The 23,315-nt window shown below is 43.0% G+C and overlaps 1 protein-coding gene across 4 annotated transcripts in view; it reads right to left on the bottom strand.

Annotated features, from left to right (window-relative positions):
- Positions 1-23,315, bottom strand: part of dcc (DCC netrin 1 receptor) — a 301,630-nt gene that overhangs the window by 42,950 nt on the left and 235,365 nt on the right. For all 4 annotated transcript variants that reach the window (XM_061747156.1, XM_061747157.1, XM_061747158.1 and 1 more), the window contains exons 23-26: positions 16,135-16,297; positions 13,676-13,899; positions 13,279-13,395; positions 1,727-1,876 (exon numbers count right to left, since the gene is read on the bottom strand). In XM_061747156.1, coding sequence (XP_061603140.1) covers positions 1,727-1,876; positions 13,279-13,395; positions 13,676-13,899; positions 16,135-16,297 — 654 coding nt within the window. The remainder of the gene's footprint in view (positions 1-1,726; positions 1,877-13,278; positions 13,396-13,675; positions 13,900-16,134; positions 16,298-23,315) is intronic.

Here is a 23,315-nt window from a genome sequence, read left to right as displayed (position 1 = left end):
AGCGGCTACACTGCCATTTGAATTTTATTAGCAAGGGGAAATGAAGATGTCCTGTAAGATACAATGTCATCTCCGACCATGCATTTGTACAGTAGATTATACCGCCAGTTTCAGAATTCACAGCAAATACGAAATCCCTTATTCTTAGTATTATACTGGTAAGATCATCACAACCACTATCTTAATCACACAAACCACACACGGTGCTATGTTTTTATAGTGTAGATTACAAAATGGTCATTCATTCATTCGACATGATCTCAATTTCAATGTTGTTACACATTACACAAGCTTCCGTTTCCAAGTAGAAAACAATAATAACGCATTGCGCTAGATCAGAGATGGGCAATTTTGATGAATGTCTGTTTTACCCATTGCCCCAAGACCAATACTATGAACATGTAGAGTTAGGACTTTTTACATTCATGAAAAACTAAAATATACAGAACCACCTGTCATAAAAAAAGAAAATAAATAAAAATAGGAGACTATGCAGCATTATGAAGTGTTTTAATGTAGGCATTATTTATTTTAGCATTTTGAACAGGAATGAGGAATTTAAAACTGAATTCACGTCATTCAAGTTGGGCTGGCTCACTAGGAGTCTCTGAGAAGTTAAACATTTCTCGATCATGAAATATAAGCACTAAAACTATTTTTTTATGCTCAAGAATGCAAATACATTCTTATACCAGTAGGTACACGAAGGGCCCCATTTTCGTGACCGGCGTAAATCCGGCACGGCGGGCTGCGTAGATCTGCACCGAAGCGGGTTAGACCGGGTTTTTGCAAATTGGCAGATGCGCACGAGCCGGTGTATTTAAAAAAGGTCAGTTTGCGTCGCTGTGAAGACAACTGTCTACATTTACCGCCAATCAAATCGGCTTTCCCCATTCCCTTTAAATGCGGTGCAATGGCAGTCTTGCACGGAGACATGTCTGTGCGGAAGAGGACGCAGCAATCCGTGCGTGACTGGAGCGTTGTCACTGGCAGGGTGGCAACAGACACCCTTATTAAATACAGAATGCGCTGGTGATAATTGCTGAGGACATAAATATGTCCGCAGACCGCATGTATTTATCCCCACCCAGATAGTTCTTGCACGCAGTTTAGAAAGTTCACCGATAACAATGTCACTCATAATTTATGGTTAAAGTAAAAAGCATGCACATACTGGCGTATTAACCATCAGAGGAACATAAAAACATGAATTGACAATGTTAATTTAGGGCAGCTGTGGCATAACATAACCCTTACGACAGTCTAACAAATGCGCCCTGTGGCTGAGAACACATTGTACTGATGAGTCGATGACTCCTGACCCAAGCGTTCTTGCCGACTGGCTGTGGGTGGCGTCTGCCGAGTTTCCCCAATTTATAGCTATCCCGCTGTGCGTGGACCTGATTCACTTTGGGCATCCATCTATTGCGGAGTGCATTGAGCGGGGGAGGGGGGGGACCACCAGTTGCCCATGCCTGCGATAGATCCAGTTGTTGAACCATGTTGTTTTGGGTTGCTTTAAGAGGGGATGCCCTTAACATGACCCAAATTGTTTATCTTGTACGATGAGTTGATGTCAAAATACAAAAGAGAAGAAAAGGAAGTCTGATTAATAGCTCCAAATGTGTATGATATGCTTTGAATGTATTTGTTTTGTAGTCGAGTAGTACTAATTTAAGAAAGTTGTTTTGTGTTTGTGACTTCACGTGACCTTTTGTGGTTTTACCTGGCGTGTATCCTCTGTCCACAGTCAGGCTAGAGAAAGGCATCGGTCTCAAGCTGAATTTGTTGTGGGTGAAGCTGCATGAAGGGGAAGGAAGTATGCCAGGATACTGAGCGGAATCAAGCGATGGCACTGGAATGGCGCTGACCACCGCTGAAAAAGAAAGGAACAGTGGTCAGTAAGTAAGTCCCCAGCGCATACAATTATGCAATATGGTTCATCCAGTTGCAGTGAGCTTGCTGCTGCTGCTGCTAGGTGATGCGAATCAAACAGAATGAAGGACGTTTACATATTTTTGCATACAAAATACATTTTGGAATTTAAATGAGCCATGTCAAAAATTCATGAAACTAAAAAATGTATATAGAGTACCTCACTACGCGAGGTCTGTTGCACTTAAAAAAACAAATGTTGGTCAAATGTTTCACTATTATAACATTACAAAGCAGAATTGTATAGAAAGTAAGCAGGGATTTTGCTCGTCTTGTATTTCTATTATAGCGACACGGTCTTATAATCTCATGGAGACCACAATCTTAATATTCAATCAATACATGTTGGGTGCCATCTGCAACAATGAAATGTAATGTAATGCGAAAATACTATTTTAAAAACAACGTTTCAAAGTCTTGAAAGCATCATACCCAAAAAGCTTTGCAATTACACTGTAAAGGAGGAGCAGAAAGGGAGGTTTGTGGGCCTCCCTTGACTCAAGGTCTGATTCCACTAAACTCTGATCAATACATGCATTGATTGGAAATTATTGATTTGAATGCAGCAAGCCTGTGATCAGCATCTTTAAGGAGATTAGTGCATTTTTGTGTGCGTGGTTGTATTTGTGTGCATGTGTTTTGTGTAGCCTTTACTTTAGTTTGATTAGAGCAGCAAGATGACCACAGATGAGCAAGGCTCATCAATACTGTTACTGACTTAGATTACTGATCCGGTGAGGCAGTGGGGCAGCTGCAGGTTAATGGAGATCTGTGCGTTTATATGTGCGAGTGAGAGACAGAGAGGGAGACTGAAAGGTTCAAGAGTTGGACATGGAAGAGCAAATGTGACAAGATCTTGGAAACAGAACATAGAAGGGAAGAGAAAGATACCCATCAAAGATATTGATGACAATCCATCCATCCATCCATCCGCTTTCCTCCCACTTCCCAAAAACATGCATGCTAGGTTGATTGAAGCCTCTAAATTGCCCGTAGGTGTGAATGGGAGTGCGAATGCTTGTTTGTTTATATGTGTTGGCGACCAGTTCAGGGCGTACCCCGCCTCTCGCCCGAAGATGACTGGGATGGGCTCGAGCACTCCCGCGACCCTAAAAGAAAATAGATGGATGCCAATGCCAAAATGTTCAGTGGGTACGGAAAGTATTCAGACCCCCTTCAATTTTTCACTCTTTGTTATATTGCAGCCATTTGCTAAAATCCTTTAAGTTTATTTTTCATCATTAATGTACACATAGCACCCCATACTGATGGAAAAAAATCGCAATTTTTGAAATTTTTGCAGATTTATTAAAAAAGAAAAACTGAAATATCACACAGCCGTAAGTATTCCGACCCTTTGCTGTGACATATTTAACTCGGGTGCTGTCCATTTCTGATCATCCTTGAGATGGTTCTACACCTTCATTGGAGTCCATACTGATTGGACTTGATTTAGAAAGCCACACCCCTGTCTATATATCACCTTACAGCTCACAGTGAATGTCGGAGCATCATGAGGTCAAAGGAACTGCCTGAAGAGCTCAGAGACAGAATTGTGGCATGGCACAGATCTGGCCAAGGTTACAAAAAAGATTCTGCTGCACATAAGGTTCCGAAGAGCACAGTGGCTTCCATAATCCTGAAATTGAAGACGTTTGGGACAATCAGAACCCTTCCGAGAGCTGGGAAATTTGAGCAATCGGGGGAGAAGAGCGTTGGTGAGAGAGGTAAAGAAGAACCCAAAGATCACTGTGGCTGAGCTCCAGAGGTGCAGTCGGGAGATAGGAGAAAGTTCTAGAAAGTCAACCATCACTGCAGCCCACAACCAGTCAGGGCTTTATGGCCTCTCCTCAGTGCAAGAAAAAAAAAAACACCAGAAGGACTCCAAGATGGTGAGAAATAAGATTCTCAGGTCTGATGAGACCAAGATAGAACATTTTGGCCTTACTTCTAAGCAGTATGTGTGGAGAAAAGCAGGCACTGCTCATCAATACTCACTGCCCAGCTGTCCAATACAATCCCAACAGTGAAGCATGGTGGTGGGGTGGCAGCATCATGCTGTGGGGGTGTTTTTCAGCTGCAGGTACAGGACGACTCGTTGCAATAAAAGGAAAGATGAATGTGGCCAAGTACAGTGATATCCTGGACGAAAACCTTCTCCAGAGTGCTCAGTGCCGAAAGTTCACCTTCCAACAAGACAAAGACCCTAAGCACACAGCTAATCATAATCATAACAGTGGCTTCAGAACAACTTCGTGACTGTTCTTGAATGGCCCAGCCAGAACCCTGACTTAAACCCAATTGAGCATCTCGAGAGACCTGAAAATGTCTGTCCATCAATGTTCACCATCCAACCTGACAGAACTGGAGAGGATCTGCAAGGAGGAATGGCAGAGGATCCCCAAATCCAGGTGTGAACAACTTGTTGCATCATTCCCCAAAAGACTCATGGCTGTATTAGCTCAAAAGGGGGCTTCTACTAAATACTGAGCAAAGGGTCTGAATAATTACGGTTGTGTGATAGTTCAGTTTTTCTTTTTTAATAATCTGCAAAAATTTCAACAATTCCGTTTTTTCCTGTCAATATGGAGTGCTGTGTGTACAACCCCAATTCCAATGAAGTTGGGACGTTGTGTTAAACATAAAAATAGAATACAATGATTTGCAAATCATGTTTGACTTATATTTAATTAAATACACTACAAAGACACGATATTTAACGTTCAAACTGATAAACTTTCTTGTTTTTAGCAAATAATCATTAACTTGGAATTTTATGGCTGCAACATGTTCCCAAAAAGCTGGGACAGGGTCATGTTGACCACTGTGTTACATCGCCTTGTCTTTTAACAACATACAATAAACGTTTGGGAACTGAGGACGCTAATTGTTGAAGCTTTGTAGGTGGAATTCTTTCCCATTCTTGCTTGACGTACAGCTTCAGCCGTTCAACAGTCCGGGGTCTCCGTTGTCGTATTTTACGCTTCATCATGCGCCACACATTTTCAATGGGAGACAGGTCTGGACTGCAGGCAGGCCAGTCTAGTACCTGCACTCTTTTACTATGAAGCCACGCTGTTGTAACACGTGCAGAATGCGGTTTGGCATTGTCTTGCTGAAATAAGCAGGGTGTCCATGAAAAAGATGTTGCTTGGATGGCAGCATATGTTTCTCCAAAACCTGTATGTACCTTTCAGCATTAATGGTGCCTTCACAGATGTGTAAGTTACCCATGGCTTTTGAACTTTGCGTCCATAACAGTCCGGATGGATCTTTTCCTCTTTGGCCCGGAGGACACGACGTCCACAATTTCCAAAACCAATTTGAAATGTGGACTCGTCGGACCACAGAACACTTTTCCACTTTTCATCAGTCCATCTTAGATGAGCTCGGGCCCAGAGAAGCCGGCGGCATTTCTGGGTGCTGTTGATCAATGGCTTTTGCTTTGCATAGTAGAGTTTCAAGTTGCACTTACAGATGCAGCGCCGAACTGTATTTACTGACATTGGTTTTCTGAAGTGTTCCTGAGCCCGTGTGGTGAAATCCTTTACACATTGATGACGGTTTTTGACGCAGTGCCGCCTGAGGGATCGAATGTCACGGGCATCCAATGTTGGTTTTCGGCATTGCCGCTTCCATGCAGTGATTTCTCCAGATTCTCGGAACCTTTTGATGATATTATGGACCGTAGATGATGAAATCCCTAAATTCCTTGCGATTTTACGTTGAGGAATATTGTCCTTAAACTGTTGGACTATTTTCTCACGCACTTGTTCACAAAGAGGTGAACCTCACCCCATCTTTGCTTGTGAATGACTGAGCAATTCAGGGAAGCAATCATGGCGCCCACCTGTTCCCAATAAGCCTGTTCACCTGTGGGATGTTCCAAACACGTGTTTGATGAGCATTCCTCAACTTTCGCAGTCTCTTTTGCCACTCGTCCCAGCTTTTTGGGAACGTGTTGCAGCCAGAAAATTGCTAGTTAATGATTATCAGTTTGAACATTAAATATCTTGTCTTTGTAGTGTATTCAATTAAATATCGGTTGAACATGATTTGCAAATAATTGTATTGTGTTTTTATTTATGTTTAACACAACATCCCAACTTCATTGGAATTGGGGTTGTACATTAATGAGGGGGGGAAAAAGAACTTAAATTATTTTATTAAATGGCTACAATATAACAAAGAGTGAAAAATTTAAGGGGGTCTGAATTTTCCGTACCCACTGTTTATGGAAATACAAACGGAGATACAAAAACTAATAAGTACAAATACAAATGGAGAATAAAGCTAGGATGTCAGCCGCAAGCGACCCACAGACACATCGCCCTAAGTCTGTGGACCGACAAGTGGCACCGCATCATGAGTGGGTGTGGCCAAAGAAGATAGCAACAATAACTGGGAGAGGCCGAGCATTATCTTAACTTCATAAAAAACAAACAGTCAGTATTGTGTGTGTGCAGGAAAGCATGTAAGCAACTGAGTGATGGATATACTGTAAACTCAACTATAGTGGTGCAAGCAAAGATGGAACGAATGGTTTGGGAAAAATCCCATCTACGGAAATGAAAAACTTTATCACATTTACAGAAAAAAAAAGAACGAAATAATCTTGTTAAGATTAGCCTTAGTTTACACAGTGTCTTCAGTACGTATACTGTACACCACAAACAGGATGTTCATGCGAAGAAATTGAATAATTCTGGAAACATCTGCAAGAGGAAATGGAAAAAGTTGAAAAAATTGAAAGGTGTATTGTTAGTGGGGACCTAAACGGACCTGTGGGAAGGAATAGCAATGTTATCAGCCATTTACTGCAAATGGAGGAAATGGTTTTGGGTGAAGAAACACAGATGGTGAGAGAGTTAGTGACTTTGCAATATCCAGTGATATAGTTGATAGGCAACGTCATCTTCAAGAAGCGACAGAAAAAAACAATCACATAACAATGGCAAAAGTGGAAGTCAAATTGACTTCCTGATGTATCTTAGAAGTGAAAGTGTCGAGATAAAAAACTATAATGCCATACTCAAAGACCATGGGCCCGCCTAACATCGTTTGATGGCAATAGACTTTTCAGTAAAGGAGTAAAGGAAAAATGGCTCTAACTGAAAGATGATGAGCGCAAAACATAATTTAAAAATAGCGAGATGCTTGAAATACATGGTGTTGAGCCATGAAGGAATAGAGCAAGTACAGTTTTTTTGAAGGCAGGAAAGGGAGTAATAATTGAGAGCAAAGGCAAGATTTGGCAAAACAAAGACACGTAGTGATTCAATAAAGAAGTTTAACCTAAATCAAAGCTCGAAAAGGAAGTGAACTAACTAACTAACCGACTAACTAACAAACATTACCAGATGTATGATGAGTTAGAAACAAAAGATGGCCAAGGGAAGAATTAACAATTAGCAAATATTTGAAATAAAAATACAAAAGATGGAACATACAGTCATAAAACAGATGACACTGAAAACCTGCCACTATCCAGCATTCTTATCGGGAAACACTTTGAGGTGAAACATATTCTGTAATGTTTTTTGTTTTTTTTAATTGAAGCACAAACAATATGGTGCGATTTTCATCGAAGAAAAAGTTTGCCCTGGCTGCTGTAGCTACAAAGAGACAAGAAACAAGTGAGAAACAAATGGAGAAAGTCTGGATATTCCTAAATCTGGCAGCTCCATTCAGTAGCAATATTCGTACATTTCCGCGACAGACTCTTCAATTATTAACTCATCATCATCGACAGATCATAACAGCATCAAAAGGTTCAGACAATCTGGAGAAATCACTGCACGGAAGCGGCAAGGCCGAAAACCAACATTGAATGCCCGTGACCTTCAATCCCTCAGGCGGCACTGCATCAAAAACAGACATGAATGTGTAAAGGATATCACCCCATTGGCTCAGGAACACTTCAAAAAACCAATGTCAGTAAATACAGTTCGGCTCTACATCCGTAAGTGCAACTTGAAACTCTACTATGCAAAGCAAAAGCCATTTATCAACAACACCCAGAAACCCCGCCGGCTTCTCTGGGCCCGAGCTCATCTAAGATGGACTGATGCAAAGTGGAAAAGTGTTTTGTGGTCCGACGAGTCCACATTTCAAATTGTTTTTGGAAATTGTGGACGTCGTGTTCTCCGGGCCAGAGGAAAAGAACCATCCGGACTGTTATGGACGCAAAGTTTAAAAGCCAGCATCTGTGATGGTATGGGGCTGTGTTAGTGCCAATGGCATGGGTAACTTACACATCTGTCAAGGCACCATTCATGCTGCAAGGTACATACAGGTTTTGGAGAAACATATGCTGCCATCCAAGCAACATCTTTTTCAAGGACGCCCCTGCTTATTTCAGCAAGACAATGCCAAACCACATTCTGCATGTGTTACAACAGCGTGGCTTCGTAGTGAAAATGTGTGGCACATTATGAAGCGTAAAATACCACAACGGAGACCCCAGACTGTTGAACAGCTGAAGCTGTACATTAAGCAAGAATGGGAAAGAATTCCTCCTAGAAAGCTTCAACAATTAGCGTCCTCAGTTCCCAAACGTTTATTGAATGTTGTCAAAAGAAAAGGTGATGTAACACAGTGGTAAACATGACACTGTCCCAGCTTTTTTGGAATGTATTGCAGCCATAAAATTCTAATTTAATGATTAATTGCTAAAAACAATAACTTTTATCAGTTTGAACATTAAATATCTTGTCTTTGTAGTGTAATCAATTAAATATAGGTTGAACATGATTTGCACATCATTGTCCATCCATCCATCGATTTTCTGAGCCGCTTCTCCTCACTCGGGTCGCGGGCGTGCTGGAGCCTATCCCAGCCGTCATCGGGCAGGAGGCGGTGTACACCCTGAACTGGTTGCCAGCCAATCGCAGGGCACATACAAACAAACAACCATTCACACTCACAGTCAGACCTACGGGCAATTTAGAGTCTTCAATCAACCTACCATGCATGTTTTTGGGATGCGGGAGGAAACCGGACTGCCCGGAGAAAACCCACGCAAGCACGGGGAGAACATGCAAACTCCACACAGGCGGGGCCGGGGATTGAACCCCGGTCCTCAGAACTGTGAGGCAGACGCTCTAACCCGTCGGCCACTGTGCCGCCGCAAATCATTGTATTCTGTTTTTATTTATGTTTAACACAACGTCCCAACTTCATTGGAAATGGGGTTGTACTAACAGTATTGCGTCATCACTGTAACAGGTTTAAATCACAAATAGCCTTAAGATGAAACAAAGCCACACAGTCATGACTCACATGAATCAAATTGATGAGGACAGAGAGACTAGCTAATGGAAAACCACCTGACAGAAGTAGTTTGGAAAAAAAGATAGCAATAGAATGACAAAAGGAATATGAGGAGGGGAAGTTGAGGACAGGTCTATGTGTGGGAAGCCTGAAGGTGTTCCTGTCTCTGGGTGACCCACATATCACAAGCACACTTATACGAACAGCCACGATTGGATGTCATGTTGCAAAAACTAAATAAGTCACCCGCTGACTCACACGTTCCAAAAATAACAACAGGACTGTAACTTGTCTGCTCATATAACCTGATTGCATTTCGTAAAAGAGCAAAACCAGATGGTGAAAATGTCAATCAGATACTGTGAAGGAGGACAGGAATCCTTGCAGATACACCGAGAGAGAGAGTGCGAGCAACACAATTACATGTTGAATCTTTCAGCCCAGAGTGAGGTGGCAAACAATCCTCAAAGAGATATAACAAATGGATCATCTGCTCCATGGAGACTGAATCTTGGCGCATAGGTGTTGGAAATGAGCAAGTGAGAAGGAATCCAGAAAAGTAAATCACGTCAGCAGGTGTCAAAAACTATTTTTAAGGAGCTGATTAACATAAGGAAGTGAGAAGAAAATGATCAACGTAATATATAGAAAAAGCATTGCACATCCTCCACATATAATTGGAAAATGCATAGATGACATTAAATGGACAAATATGAGAGTGCAGTTAAGGGTTATGAATCAAAATGATGAAATGAGGTACAATACGAAGTGCATCGGAACTGGTGTCACAAACGATACTTCAAATCCAAACTACAAACTACAAGTTTTGCCCTTCAAGGAAACCCCCCCCCCCACCGCTGCAATCTATCACACTTTTGTAGCCTTCTCTGCCATGCCTTTATCCAGTCCTGGAAGAATTCTTTTGGGATTCTCTGCAGCTCTGTCTCCAAAATGGGTCCCCTTGATGACCCACTTCAGCTAGGGTCAGAGAAAAAAAATGACACAGAGCCAGGTAGTGTGTTGTTGTACCATGGCTATGTTCTTCTCGGCCAGGAACTGTCAGATGCTCAGGGCATTGCGAGCAGGCGCATTGTCATGTTGAAGCAGCCATGAGTTGTCCTGCCGTAACTCTTGCTTCTTCTAGTGTACGGATAGAAGCCTACGCCGCAGGATCATTTTGGAGACATGCCAGTTGATCGTCTGGCTGGCATTGAAAGGGAAAACTCTAGTTTGTGTTTGAAATATATCTTTTGTGACGCCAGTCCTGGAACCTTTCTGACATACTACATGTATGAAATTCTTTGGGGACAGCCTCACTCACATTCCATGCAATGGCGCTCGTACAATGACACGGGCATGGTTGAAAAGATTTCAGAACTTGTTCTCTGAAACATCAGCTTAGGACAAACCAGCAGAATAGAACAAATTCAAATTAACTGCTATGATCTTGCAAAGTTCCTGAAAATATCTACAGAACCTAACCGTGGTGCTGCACTACTGTGTTACCTAGGAATTGTAATCGTTGCTTTATTATTAAAATACTCTTACTACCATTAGAGTTGTAGTGCTCCCTTACACAGCTGGTGCACTAAACAGGTGATGTATAACTCCCGATTTTCAAATTCTTATAATTGATTCATATGTTGCAATATCTTTCTCAATTTTTTGGTGTATAATTGGCCAGCCAGAGGTCCTGACTTAACACCCTGCTACTTTTTTTTCTGTGGGGTTGGTTAAAGGAGCAAGTCTATTCTACCAAACCAACGACTTTGGAAGAACTTGAAGGGCGAATACGAGAGTTCCTTGTGGAATCGGTTTCCCAGGCGGCTTGAGCAACTGGTAGCTAATGCTGGCGCCCAAATTGAATTTTAAATAAAACTCCATGCAATACACTTTCTTCTCATGTTCATTTCTTGTAAGCATTATAGTTCAGAAATAAATGATAAGTACTTTAAAATAGGAAGTTACTTTTCAATCACCCTGTATATTACATTTTTACAGAGGTTACCCGGAAGTGATTGTTACATAGATGCTTTCTTACTGTGTCACTCATGAGGTATTATACTGAGTTAACAAGGTTATGTGCTAAGGTGCTTAACAGGTATGGTACTGCGTCACCTAGGTACTGTGATCCTGTTTTACTCAAGAGTTGCATTGCTGTGTTATTTACAGACCAAAATCATGTGTTGATATGTAACAAATGTGGTGCCATAGACCAAATGAGTTCATTGGAATCCCTTGGCATATGCTTCATGCCAGTGACCTGCAGCCACAGTCCTCTTGTCAAGAAAATATGGAATGAGAAATCCCCAAGGATTCACTGCCTCAATCACAAAACTAAAATGGTTTACTTGTCCCCGTGAACTCCTGACAGAAGCGCACAAGTAGATGCCCTTTCCTGAGTGCCAATGTTGATTTCTGTTGATGATGATCCGACTCATGTTAACATGGTCTAAAGCTACCTTCCCAGGCACAATGTCAGAACAAATAGCTGAAGAAAGCATTGATGATGCAGAACTGCAGGCAGTGATTCAGAGTTATGCACCATGACTGGCCTGAAGGTTCATGTGCACAGTATTATCATGTAAGGTTGCAGCTAGGTGACATCACTGGTGTACTCCTTCCTCCTTGTTCTTAAGGATAGAAGCCATAATGCCTTACATTGTTCACACACACACACAGACAACAAAACCTACAACCAAATTCACATAATGACAGAGACAATTAGGGTATTATGAGGTTAATATTCTAAAATGTTCCCCTTTAAAAACTTTAACATCCCAGATAGAGATGAAGAGTCTTATTAAGCTCTTAGATAGCTAGATAATAAAGAGCAAAAATACAGAGAGCTAATGCAAGAGCTGTTTCAAGAATTGGCCCAAACAAAGATAATATTGCTGAATTTTGACACTATCAAGGGGTATGCATTAGAAAAAAGATTGTATTCTACTGGGGGAACCAAGGGAAAATGCCATCGACAGACAAATATTGGGATACATTGTGTTGGTCTACGGCCATGCATTTCTAGTTGGGGTGGAACTGCACAACATAACATTTGCACTTCGACGCCACTCGAAAATTCAAACAACCATATGAGTCATTTTACACTGGTATCTATCGTACAGTGTCAAGAATTATCATTGAATAGGCAAAATATTTCATGCAACTATTGAATTGGGTCTCTTTCCAATGTGCAGGTGTACACAATATTTTGGTAAGTTTTTATAAAGTTTGGATTACATGATACAATGTGATGTTACAATGATTATTTAGCCTCGCTTAATGTGGGGGCCCATGGTTTCTTTTGCCAATTGTGACTTAACTTTTATTCCTGCCCCTGTGTCAAGTCATCATCTTACACTTTGCTATGTCTAATATTTTAGATACAAGAGAAAGGCCAAATGTTAGATTATACTGTACATATACAGCGGGGGTCACCAACATGGTGCCGGCGGACACTCTGTGGCCCCCAAGGAGCCCATGAGTAGCCCGCAGGCCTGATGTAAAAATAGCTCACCAGTGATGGGACAATGTGATTATCTAGGAATGGTCTAGAACTGATCATTTGAATATGGAAACACTGGCTGCGATTTATAGAAATAAGAGTTTCATCCTACCTTGATAAATCATTGTTGATAATTATTGTGAGAAATCATTAACGTGATCAGTGTCTTCACATATGAATACCAATTAATTATTCATCAATACATATAATGAAAGTAATTTAAGCAAATTTGTTATTTCAGAAGTCTGTATCAAACTGGTAGCCCTTCACTTTTATCAGTACCCAAGAAGTAGCTTTCAGTTTCAAAAAGGTTGGTGACCTGTGATATACAGAAACTATATACTGTAATATAATATTTTATTCCATGTCATTTGACGAAACAGAACATATATTTGTGTAAAATGAGGACTGATTATAGGGTGTAGTAGCATACCTAATGGGATCTTGGGTCTTCACTACATTACAGAATAAACAATACGTTATCCATCTAAGTAACTCCTCATGTTACCGGTATGCCTCTGGTAAAAAAAAAATGTCTCAAAGCCAAGTTGCAATACAGTACATACGTGCGTTGCTTGGTTGTGAATCCATAGGAATCATCATTTTGCCTCGCGTTCCTCTCCTGGCAGCCAATGATCTTTCGAGAGTAGAAATACAACTTGACGCTTCATCACCATCAGCTCCTGTAATGTTAAAAAAGCCTACTATATTATTGTCATGTTTGGGACACAATATAATTGTAAGTTTACCTTACATTTCTGGTTTGACTTAAGAACCTTCTCAGAGAAAATGTTTTATAATGTTAAATCACACTTAGTATCAAAGCTGATACAGGATTACAAAAGATGGAGATGGCATTAATGTCAATGTGCTATCTTTTGGAAGTTTACTACAAGGGTTTCAATAGAGCCAGCTAAGATTAAGAGAAGTGCAAAATATACATAATACACATGTAACCTGCACCTGAGTGGCTACTCTTGCTGCCCATTTGGCTCTCGGACTGGCTGTGGACAACCTGGGGAAGGTCCTGGCATGACTGGATGGGAGAATCGTGTCCAGATGGGGCCACACTGGGCACTTTCTCAATGTTCTTCATCTCCATCTCCTCATGATGGATCCAGAGGTCAGGAGGTCGTAGATCCTTCTGGCTGCCCTTCCTCTTATTGGCACTGTGGCTTGCTCTTTTCCTGCAAAAGGGGGACCAAAAATATACAGGTGAATGAATGTGGATATATGGAATGTACAGTGGGAAAGACAGAAAAGAATGATATGAAAGGATCCTGAAATAAATATTAGAAAACGCACACGATTGTAGCGGACATGCCACGCAAAAGATGCCACCCGTGAACCCAGCCTCGCACTACCACCACTCCCCGCCGAGGTAGACGTTAACTACAGAGTCACACGCAGACTCTAAACGGATCAACACAATAAACTATCTTCAACAAGACGCAGACATTTGCTTTGCCATGCCGACGCTAAGTGAATCACGGCTGCCTGGCGCTTCAAAGCAGAGTCCCAAGGATGCCGAGTTCTTGTTTGTCTGTGTTTTATCCTGTAGAACCCCCTTTTAATTATTAAGTTTTCTATCAAATTCACCACTTGCATAGATTATGTATGTGTTTGGGTTCGGAACGAAACCACCAGAAAGTCGAGAACTCAAAGTTTCTAAAATGTAGGCACCTTCCGATAAAAGACTGATTAAAAAGGTTTGTCGTCATTTCGCCTCAAGTTAAACTTGTAAAAATATGATGTCGTGCCCCTCAAATATATAAAATAACTTGATTTGTAACACTGTAATTTAAAATTACGATAACCCGGAAGTGACGCAGGCACCGCTTCTAACTCATCGTTTCCTTCTAAATTAAGCACAATTCTTATTTCAGACATAAACCCTACACCAGGGTGGATCTACGAGGGGCAGTCAAAATGTAATGAGCTCAATTTAAATTAACGTACAAATTTTTTTTTTTTTCTTTCAGAAATGGTACGGTGTGTAGTTAAAATACTTGCTTGCAGGTTTATTTAAAACAAGGTTTGTTTAAGCCTGTCCTCTTCCTGTCAGCCATTTTTGAAAATGTCATTGGTGGATGCCCTTACAAAGGGGAGTTACCACTAAACATTTTCAAAAGGTTGCAAAAGTATATGTGAAAGCTTCAATAGGCTACAGCACAGTCAAAAAGCCTCTTGTTCTTCGTCTTTGATCCTGGACACTCACTTTTTTTTGCCCAAAGTCAAATACTTTACAAGAGAGTGCTTTATCGGTGCTTTTTATCCATTAAAGGCCACTGTAGTAGGAGTCTAACAAACCTGTCTTTGTAACAGACAGTTTGAGTACAATTAACATTGTTCTTTCAAATCGAAATACTGCACCACTACTTGGATCATAAAACTACCCATGAAAACAAAACAAATGAGCACAGGCCTAAAGATTACAAAAAAGTGACTACCTGTAGTTTGAAACGTTAAAACATTTTCATTTCTAAAAACTGTTCTAACAAGACTGGTTGAAAGTGTCCATGTAAAATATTTTCTTGAAATGAAAAAAAAAAAATTGTAAATGATTTGTTCATCAAAAATGTTTTTTTGTCAGAAAAGATGGTTATAGGTCAGGGAGGTATCTATTCTCCATTACCCACTGAAACATCATTAATTTAACGAAACATATACTACTGGCTGACTGACTATACTGTTGACCAATACTATTTTCTATCACTTTGTCGATGAGAAAATGACTTATTATCTGTACAAAAGAAAAGAAAACAATGTCAACTGAAACCTCATGAACAACGTGATGAATGAAAAGAGCTGATCAGCGGAATTATCAAAGAATACAGACAGCTATGACAAATTGAAATCTTGATGGGGAATAAAAACGACTTCAACAGAAAGAGAAACAACATCAGAGTAAAAGCAAATAATTTGTTAAAAAATAATATTAATTGTAACACTGTTTCGGCGGCACAGTGAGCGACTGATTAGAGCGTCTGCCTCACAGTTCTGAGGACTAGGGTTCAATCCCCAGCCCCGCCTGTGTGGAGTTTGCATGTTCTCCCCGTGCCTGCGTGGGTTTTCTCCGGGCTCTCCGGTTTCCTCCCACATCCCAAAAACATGCATGAATCGGAGACTCTAAATTGCCCGTAGGTGTGACTGTGAGTGGGAATGGTTGTTTGTTTGTATGTGCCCTGCGATTGGCTGGCAACCAGTTCAGGGTGTACCCCGCCTCCTGCCCGATGATAGTTGGGATAGGCTCCGGCACGCCCGCGATTAAGCGGTACAGAAAATGGATGCATGGAACTCTGTTTCGGAATATAGAAACATTCATTTGAGTCTGTGTGAGAAAGAGGGCCTATCATTAGCCATCTGCTGTGTTACATTCACAGATGCTCGCTGACATCACAAAGATAAAATCAATGTCTTACTTGCGCTGTTGGGCGGAGGAGCGTCGTGTACAGATGAGTGCCACGATGACCACGACAACCACAGTGATGGCTCCCACAGATACCACGATAATGACCAAAAGGTTACTATTATTTTGTGGGGTAGCACTGCCATGTGGTGGATGCATTTGACCAATGGGAGACTCTGAAAAACAGGAAATAGAGATTGATATTAATATAAAACCCTTCATTATTAATGTAAATGTTGCTATTACAACAGCAAATAATTTTACACATTTTTGAAATTCTGAATATAGAGTGGTTTCTCTAGTCACACTGAAGCTATGTTTAGACGATGACTATGACTATGTTTACAGTGAGAATGATAACGGACCTTAAAATGTTCCAAATAAACTAGTGGACATCTTGCTTGACAGCTCTGTATCATCATTCCCGTTATCCATGCATGTACAGACCCTTTCCAATATTAAATGATATATCATGGAAATATCATTTATTTATTTCCATAATTCCATACAAAAAGTTACACTTTAATAGATGAGAGATTCCGGGCCCACAATTTAAACAATTTCAAGTCTTTATTTGTTTATTTTTACATAATTTGGGCTTCCAGCTCATAAAACCAACAAAATCAGCAATACAAAAAAATAGAAGAAATAACCCCAAACTTTGCAGGCCATGAATGTTTTAAAATGCGTGTCACACACGAATCAGCTACTAAACTCAAAGCACCTGCACAGGTTTCCCCAGGTGTCATTACATTGTTTCAGTTTGGTTCAATTGTCTCAGTTGGGTTCAATATGAGGAAAACTGCAGACGTGAGAACTGGCCAGAAGACCATCATTGATACCCTCCATAGGATGGGGAAGCCACAAAAGTTCATAGCTAAGGAGGCTGGCTGTTCACAGAGTGCTGGGTCCAAACATAATGGAAACTCTAGTGGAAGGACAAAATGTGGCCGGAGAAGATGCACCAGCAAAAGAGATGGCCGTGGGCATCAGGGGATTATCAAACAGAGAAGATTCAAGAATCTAGCAGAGATCCAGAAAGAGTGGAATGAGGTGGGAGTCACAGCTTCAAAAACCGCCACATTCAGACGCATCTGGGAGATGGGCTACAACTGTCGGGTTCCTCGGGTCAAGCCACTTCTGAGCCTAAGCCAACGAAGGAAGAGTCTCAACTGGGCCAAGGAGAAGAAGGACTGGACTGGCCAGTTGTCTAATGTCCTCTTTTCCAATGAAAGTAAAGTGTGCCTTTCATTCGGGAATGGCGGATCAAGGGTTTGGAAAAGGACGGGTGAAGAACAGAACCCAAGCTGCTTGAGTTCCAGTGTGAAATATCCACAGGCAGTCATGATTTGGGAGCCAATGTCCAGCGCAGGTGTTGGTAAACTCTGCTTTCTTAAATTCAAGGTCACCACAACATCATGGATGTACCGCTTATCCGAGGTCGGGTCGCGGGGGCATTAGCTTCAGCAGGGACGCCAAGATTTCCCTCTCCCCAGCCACTTCATCTAGCTCTTCCGGGGCGTTCCCAGGCCAGCCGAAAGACGCAGTCTCTCCAGCGTGTCCTGGGTCGTCCCCGGGGTCTCCTCCCGGTGGGACTTGCTTGGAACACCTCACCAGTGAGGCGTCCGGGAGGCATCCGAATCAGATGCCCCAGCCACCTCATCTGGCTCCTCTCAATGTGGAGGAGCAGCGGCTTTATTCTGAGCCCCTCCCGGATGACAGAGCTTCTCACCCTATCTCTAAGGGACAGCCCGGACACCCTGCGGAAAAAACAGAACCCCCCGAGGGACACGGTCAAACAAAAGTCCACAAAACACATGTAGACTGGTTGGCCGAACTCCAATGAACCCTTGAGGACCCTGCCGAGGGTGTAGAGCTGGTCCACTGTTCCACGGCCTGGACGAAAACCACACTGCTCCTCCAAGATCTGAGTTGGAACACATCCTCCGGTCGCCCTACTTAAAAAGGGGGACCACCACCCCAGTCTGCCAATCCAGAGGTACTGTCCCCGATGTCCACGCGATGTTGCAGAGGCTTGTCAACCAGGACAGCCCCAAAACATCCAGAGCCTTTAGGAACTCCGGACGAATCTCATCCACCCTCGGGGCTTTGCCACCGAGGAGCTTTTTAACCACCTCTGTGACCTCAACTCCAGCGATAGGAGAGCCCGCCTCAGAGAACCCAGACTCTGGTTCCTCATGGGAAGGTGTGTCGGTGGAATTGAGGAGTTCTTCAAAGTATTCTCCCCACGGACTCACTACGTCCCGAGTCGAGGTCAGCAGCACCCCATCCCAACTATACACAGTGTTGATGGTGCACTGCTTCCCCCTTCTGAGACGCCGGATGGTGGACCAGAATTTCCTCGAAGCTGTCCGGAAGTCTCCCATACAAATACACGACTTTTTGCTGCAGTGACCACCAAAGCTGCATTCCGCTTGGGCAGCCGGTACCCATAAGCTGCCTCAGGAGTCCCACAGGCCAAAAAGGCCTGATAGGACTCCTTCTTCAGCTTGACGGCATCCCTTACCGTTGGTGTCCACCAACGGGTTCGGGGATTTCCGCCACGACAGGCACCGACCACCTTACGGCCACAGCTCCGGTCGGCCGCCTCAGCAATGAAGGCGCGGAACATGGGCCACTCGGACTCGATGTCACCCGCCTCCCCCGGAACATGAGCAAAGTTCTGTCGGAGGTGGGATTTGAAACTCCTTCTGACAGGGGATTCTGCCAGACGTTCCCAGCAGACCGTCACAATACATTTGGGCCATACCGGCATCTTCCCCCACCATCGGAGCCAACTCACCACCAGGTGGTGATCAGTTGACAGCTCCGCCCCTCTCTTCACCCGAGTGTCCAAGACATGCGGCCGCAAGTCCGATGACACGATCACAAAGTCGCTCATCGAACTGCAACCTAGGGTGTCCTGGTGCCAAGTGCACGTGTGGACACCCTTATGCTTGAACATGATGTTCGTTATGGACAATCCGTGATGAGCATTGAAGTCCAATAACAGAACACCGCTCAGGTTCTGATCGGCGGGGCCCTTCATCCCAATCACACCCTTCCAGGTCTCACTGTCATTGCCCACGTGAGTATTGAAGTCCCCCAGCAGAACGATGGAGTCCCCAGTGGGAGCGTTCTCCAGCACCCCCTCCAAGGACTCCAAAAAGGGTGGGTACTCTGAACTGCTGTTCGGTGCATAGGCACAAACAACAGTCAGGTACCGGCCCCCCCACCCGAAGGCGGAGGGAGGCTACCCTCTTGTCCTCCGGGGTGAACCCCAACGGACAGGCGTCGAGCCGGGGGGCAATAAGTATACCCACACCTGTTCGCCGCCTCTCACCGTAGGCAACTTCAGAGTGTGGAAGAGAGTCCAACCCCTCTCAAGAGGACTGATACCAGAACCCAAGCCGTGTGTGGAGGCGAGTCTGACTATATCTAGTTGGAACTTCTTGACCTCACACACCAGCTCGGGCTCCTTCCCTGCCAGAGAGGTGACGTTCCACGTCCCAAGAGCCAGTTTCTGTAGCTGGCGATCGGATCGCCAAGGTCCCTGCCTTCGGCCACCGCCCAACTCGCACTGCACCCGACCCCTATGGCCCCTCCCACAGGTGGTGAGCCCATGAGAAGGCGGACCCACGTTACCCTTTCGGGCTGTGCCCGGCCGGGCCCCATGGGTGCAGGCCTGGCCACCAGGCGCTCGCCTTCGAGCCCCACCTCCAGGCCTGGCTCCAGAGGGGGGCCCCGGTGACCCCTGTCCAGGCAAGGGAAAACTGAGTCCCTAGGTTGTCCGTGCTTTGTCTGGTCCCTCACCTAGGACCTGTTTGTCATGGGTGACCCTGTTAGGCACATAAAGCCCCAGACAACTTAGCTCCTTGGATCATTGGGACACACAAACCCCTCCACCATGATAAGGTGACGGCTCAAGGAGGAGGGTCACCACAACAGTCTACCAGAATGTTTTAGAGGACTTCACGATTTCCTCTGCTGAGGATCTGTATGGAGATGCAGATTTCATCTTCCAGCAGGACCTGGCCCCTGCCCATACCGCCAGAAGCACCAAAACCTGGTTTGATGCCTATGCCATCACATTGCTTGAGTGGCCAGCCAACTCGCCGGATCTAAATCCCATTGAGAATCTATGGGGTATTATCAAGAGGAAAATGAGGTGCACCGGACCCAAAAACAAAGAACTGACAGCAAGCATCAAGGAAATCTGGGCTTCCATAACTCCCAGGCAATGCCACAGGCTGATTGCCTCAATGCCACGGCGCATTGGGGCAGTGATTCAAGCAAAGGGATTGCCGACCAAGTATTGAAGGTTAACATACCGTTTTGAAAGCATCATATTTAGACTGATTTAATGTCACCCTAATTTTTTTCTTTTTTTTCTACAAAAGCTGAAGTAAATGGTTATTTCTTCACAGTATTCAAATGTTTTGAATTCCTGATTTTGTGGGTTTCATGAGCTGGACGCCCAAATTATGTACAAATAAACAAATACATACTTGAAATAGTTTAAATTATGGACCCTGAATCGATAATATATGAAAGTTTACCTTTTTGAATAGAACAATGGAAAATAAAAACAACTTTTCCATGATATCCAAATTTTTTGGAAAGGGTCTGTATGTGTGTTTGAATGGATGAAGTAACATTACAGAGCCCCCGTACAGTGTACAATACAGATAGCCAGCTGTATTTGTTTATATTCCAATTCACACTACTGAACAACAATAACGACCTAAACAGTTGTCAATTTGCATCACATGTACAATTCTGTTACTTCTGCACTATTGCGCACATTCCATTGCCTTTACGACTATATCGGGAACTTGGTCCACACCAAACAAGCACTTGAAGAAGTGATCTCAGTCAGTTTGGAAGTGAATGTTTGGTCTATTTCGGCTCAAGGTTGAATATGACTTCGATCGACTCTTCAGACCAGCATTAAAAGGACCCTAAATAGCAAGTAGATGCGACAGAATGTACATTCATGTCAAACAATACCTTCCAAACACTGACTAATTAGGTCGTGTGAGAGCCAGACAGACACAGAGAGAGATGTTCAGGAGGTGATGGTAATCGATGATATGCGCAGTCATTCATTTACTTGGCCTTTGGAGCATAGGGAGAGAAAATAAGAAAAAACACAATGGAAACCAGACGGAGAGAGATGAAAGCATGTTAGAGATTGAGATCAAGAGGGTTAGCAGAAATATAAAGCACGAACAAGTTCAAAGACAGTGAAGGTGGAATAAATAGATGAAATGAAAGTGGAACACTGGGTAGAAGAGAAATGAGAAGGGACTGAGAACAGACAGAAATGACGGTGACACAGAGAAAAAGGCAGTTCTACCGCTTTCACTCCTTCCCTGAACCCTCTCTGTCTTTCTAAAGTCAGTTGTCTCTCTCAATGAAACCCACAATCCACCACAACTTACAAGTGAAGCAAATGGGAGTGCCATATAACTCTCAGGTCCTCAAGACAAGATGAGCAAATCTTGTCTTCTACCTTTCATTTCATTCCACACTTAAAGTAACAACGGCTACATATACAGGAGCTAATCATTGCAACGGAACAACGTGCGTCATGTGAAATGCACAATGGACTCACAGCGGAATTCGAACTAATAGGTCAAAAGGTCTTTTGTTAACTGTTTAGCAGCAAATTTCACAATTTACAGTTGTCAATTTACAACAGTGGCTAAAATATTTCATGACTCAAAAATGTAGGGCAATACCTATCATTGAGATGGATTTTCCAGTTTTGACAGATCCATTTATTTTCTACTGCTTAAGGAACCTTTTTTTAAAAAATCATTTAAGTGCATCGATTTTACTGCAGGCGGCACGGTGGGCGACTGGTTAGCACATCTGCCTCCCAGTTCTGAGGGCCGGGGTTCAAATCCCGGCGCCGCCTGTGTGGAGTTTGCATGTTCTCCCCGTGCCTGTGGCGGTTTTCTCCGGGTACTCCGGTTTCCTACCACATCCCAAAAACAGGCAGGATAGGTTAAGTGAAGACTCTAAATTGCCCGTAGGTATGAATGTGAGTCCGAATGGTTGTTTGTTTATATGTGCCCTGCGATTGGCTGGCGACCAGTTCAGGGTGTACCTCGCCTCTCGCCCAGAGGTAGCTGGGATAGGCTCCAGCACACCCGCGACCCGAGTGAGGAGAAGCGGAACCGAAGATGAATGAATGAATGAATGAATGAATTTTACTGCATCTAAACAAAAATAATGAATTTTTTTGAACCATACAATTAATGGTTTGCACTTGAAAGTTTGTTTTGCAAATGAAGAACAACAGAGAAATTTCCACGAGTTAAAAAAAACCATAATAAAATAGAAATCTGAAAAAAAGCTGGAGCCTACCCCAGCTGACTTTGGGTGAGAGGCGGGGTCGTCACTGGACTGCTCCCCAGCCAATCGCAGGGCGCCGACCCCGCCTCTTGCAGGGCACATCCAGACAAACGACCATTTACACCAATATGTAATTTAGTCTTCAATTAACCGACTTAGACATGTTTGGATTGTGGGAAGAAGTACGGGAATGACATGCAAAAACTCCACAGCAGAGAATACACATACCTGGATACTGTATATACTTGTAGAAATATATCAAATATACTAAGCAATACATTTGTACATTGTACTTATTAAGCTACTCAGTTGAAGTTTATTTAAAGACTGTGTAACATGACTTAAGATTTGTTTCTAAATATATCGTATAAGTTTGAAGATACAATAAATGCTGCAAACGTTCAACGACAGAGAACAATGTCGTACTGAATTGTGGAGAAATAGCATTAAACACTTTTTCACCATTTCAGTTGTCCGGATTTTTGGGTTGCGGCTAAATATTTGCCCAGCACTTGAACTTTCTGGCATGAGTTGGCCCTCCCCCACTATAGAAGTACTTGAGCGCCTTCTCGCAACAGTGGTTTCCTGTGCAATTGCGAGTGACCTAATTTTTATTACAAGGGCCATTTCTACCGCTACGGAATGTAGTTAGCTAGCAAGTGGAAGGAATTCCAAATGAGGCCCACAATTTGCCCGGCGACCTCGCAAGGAAAAAGTCCTGATGGAATTCTTTCTTTAATGTTTGGTCGGTGAGCTGGTCCCCAAATAAGGCTCTTGATACATTAGACTTGTCTTTGAGTATTTATTAATTACAACAGCTTTGGTCAAGTA

Source organism: Phyllopteryx taeniolatus, chromosome 15 (genome assembly GCF_024500385.1).
Source record: "Phyllopteryx taeniolatus isolate TA_2022b chromosome 15, UOR_Ptae_1.2, whole genome shotgun sequence".
Taxonomy (NCBI): Eukaryota; Metazoa; Chordata; class Actinopteri; order Syngnathiformes; family Syngnathidae; genus Phyllopteryx; species Phyllopteryx taeniolatus.
The sequence above is the reverse complement of the archived record's forward strand: the minus strand, read 5'-3'. Positions and strand labels throughout refer to the sequence as shown.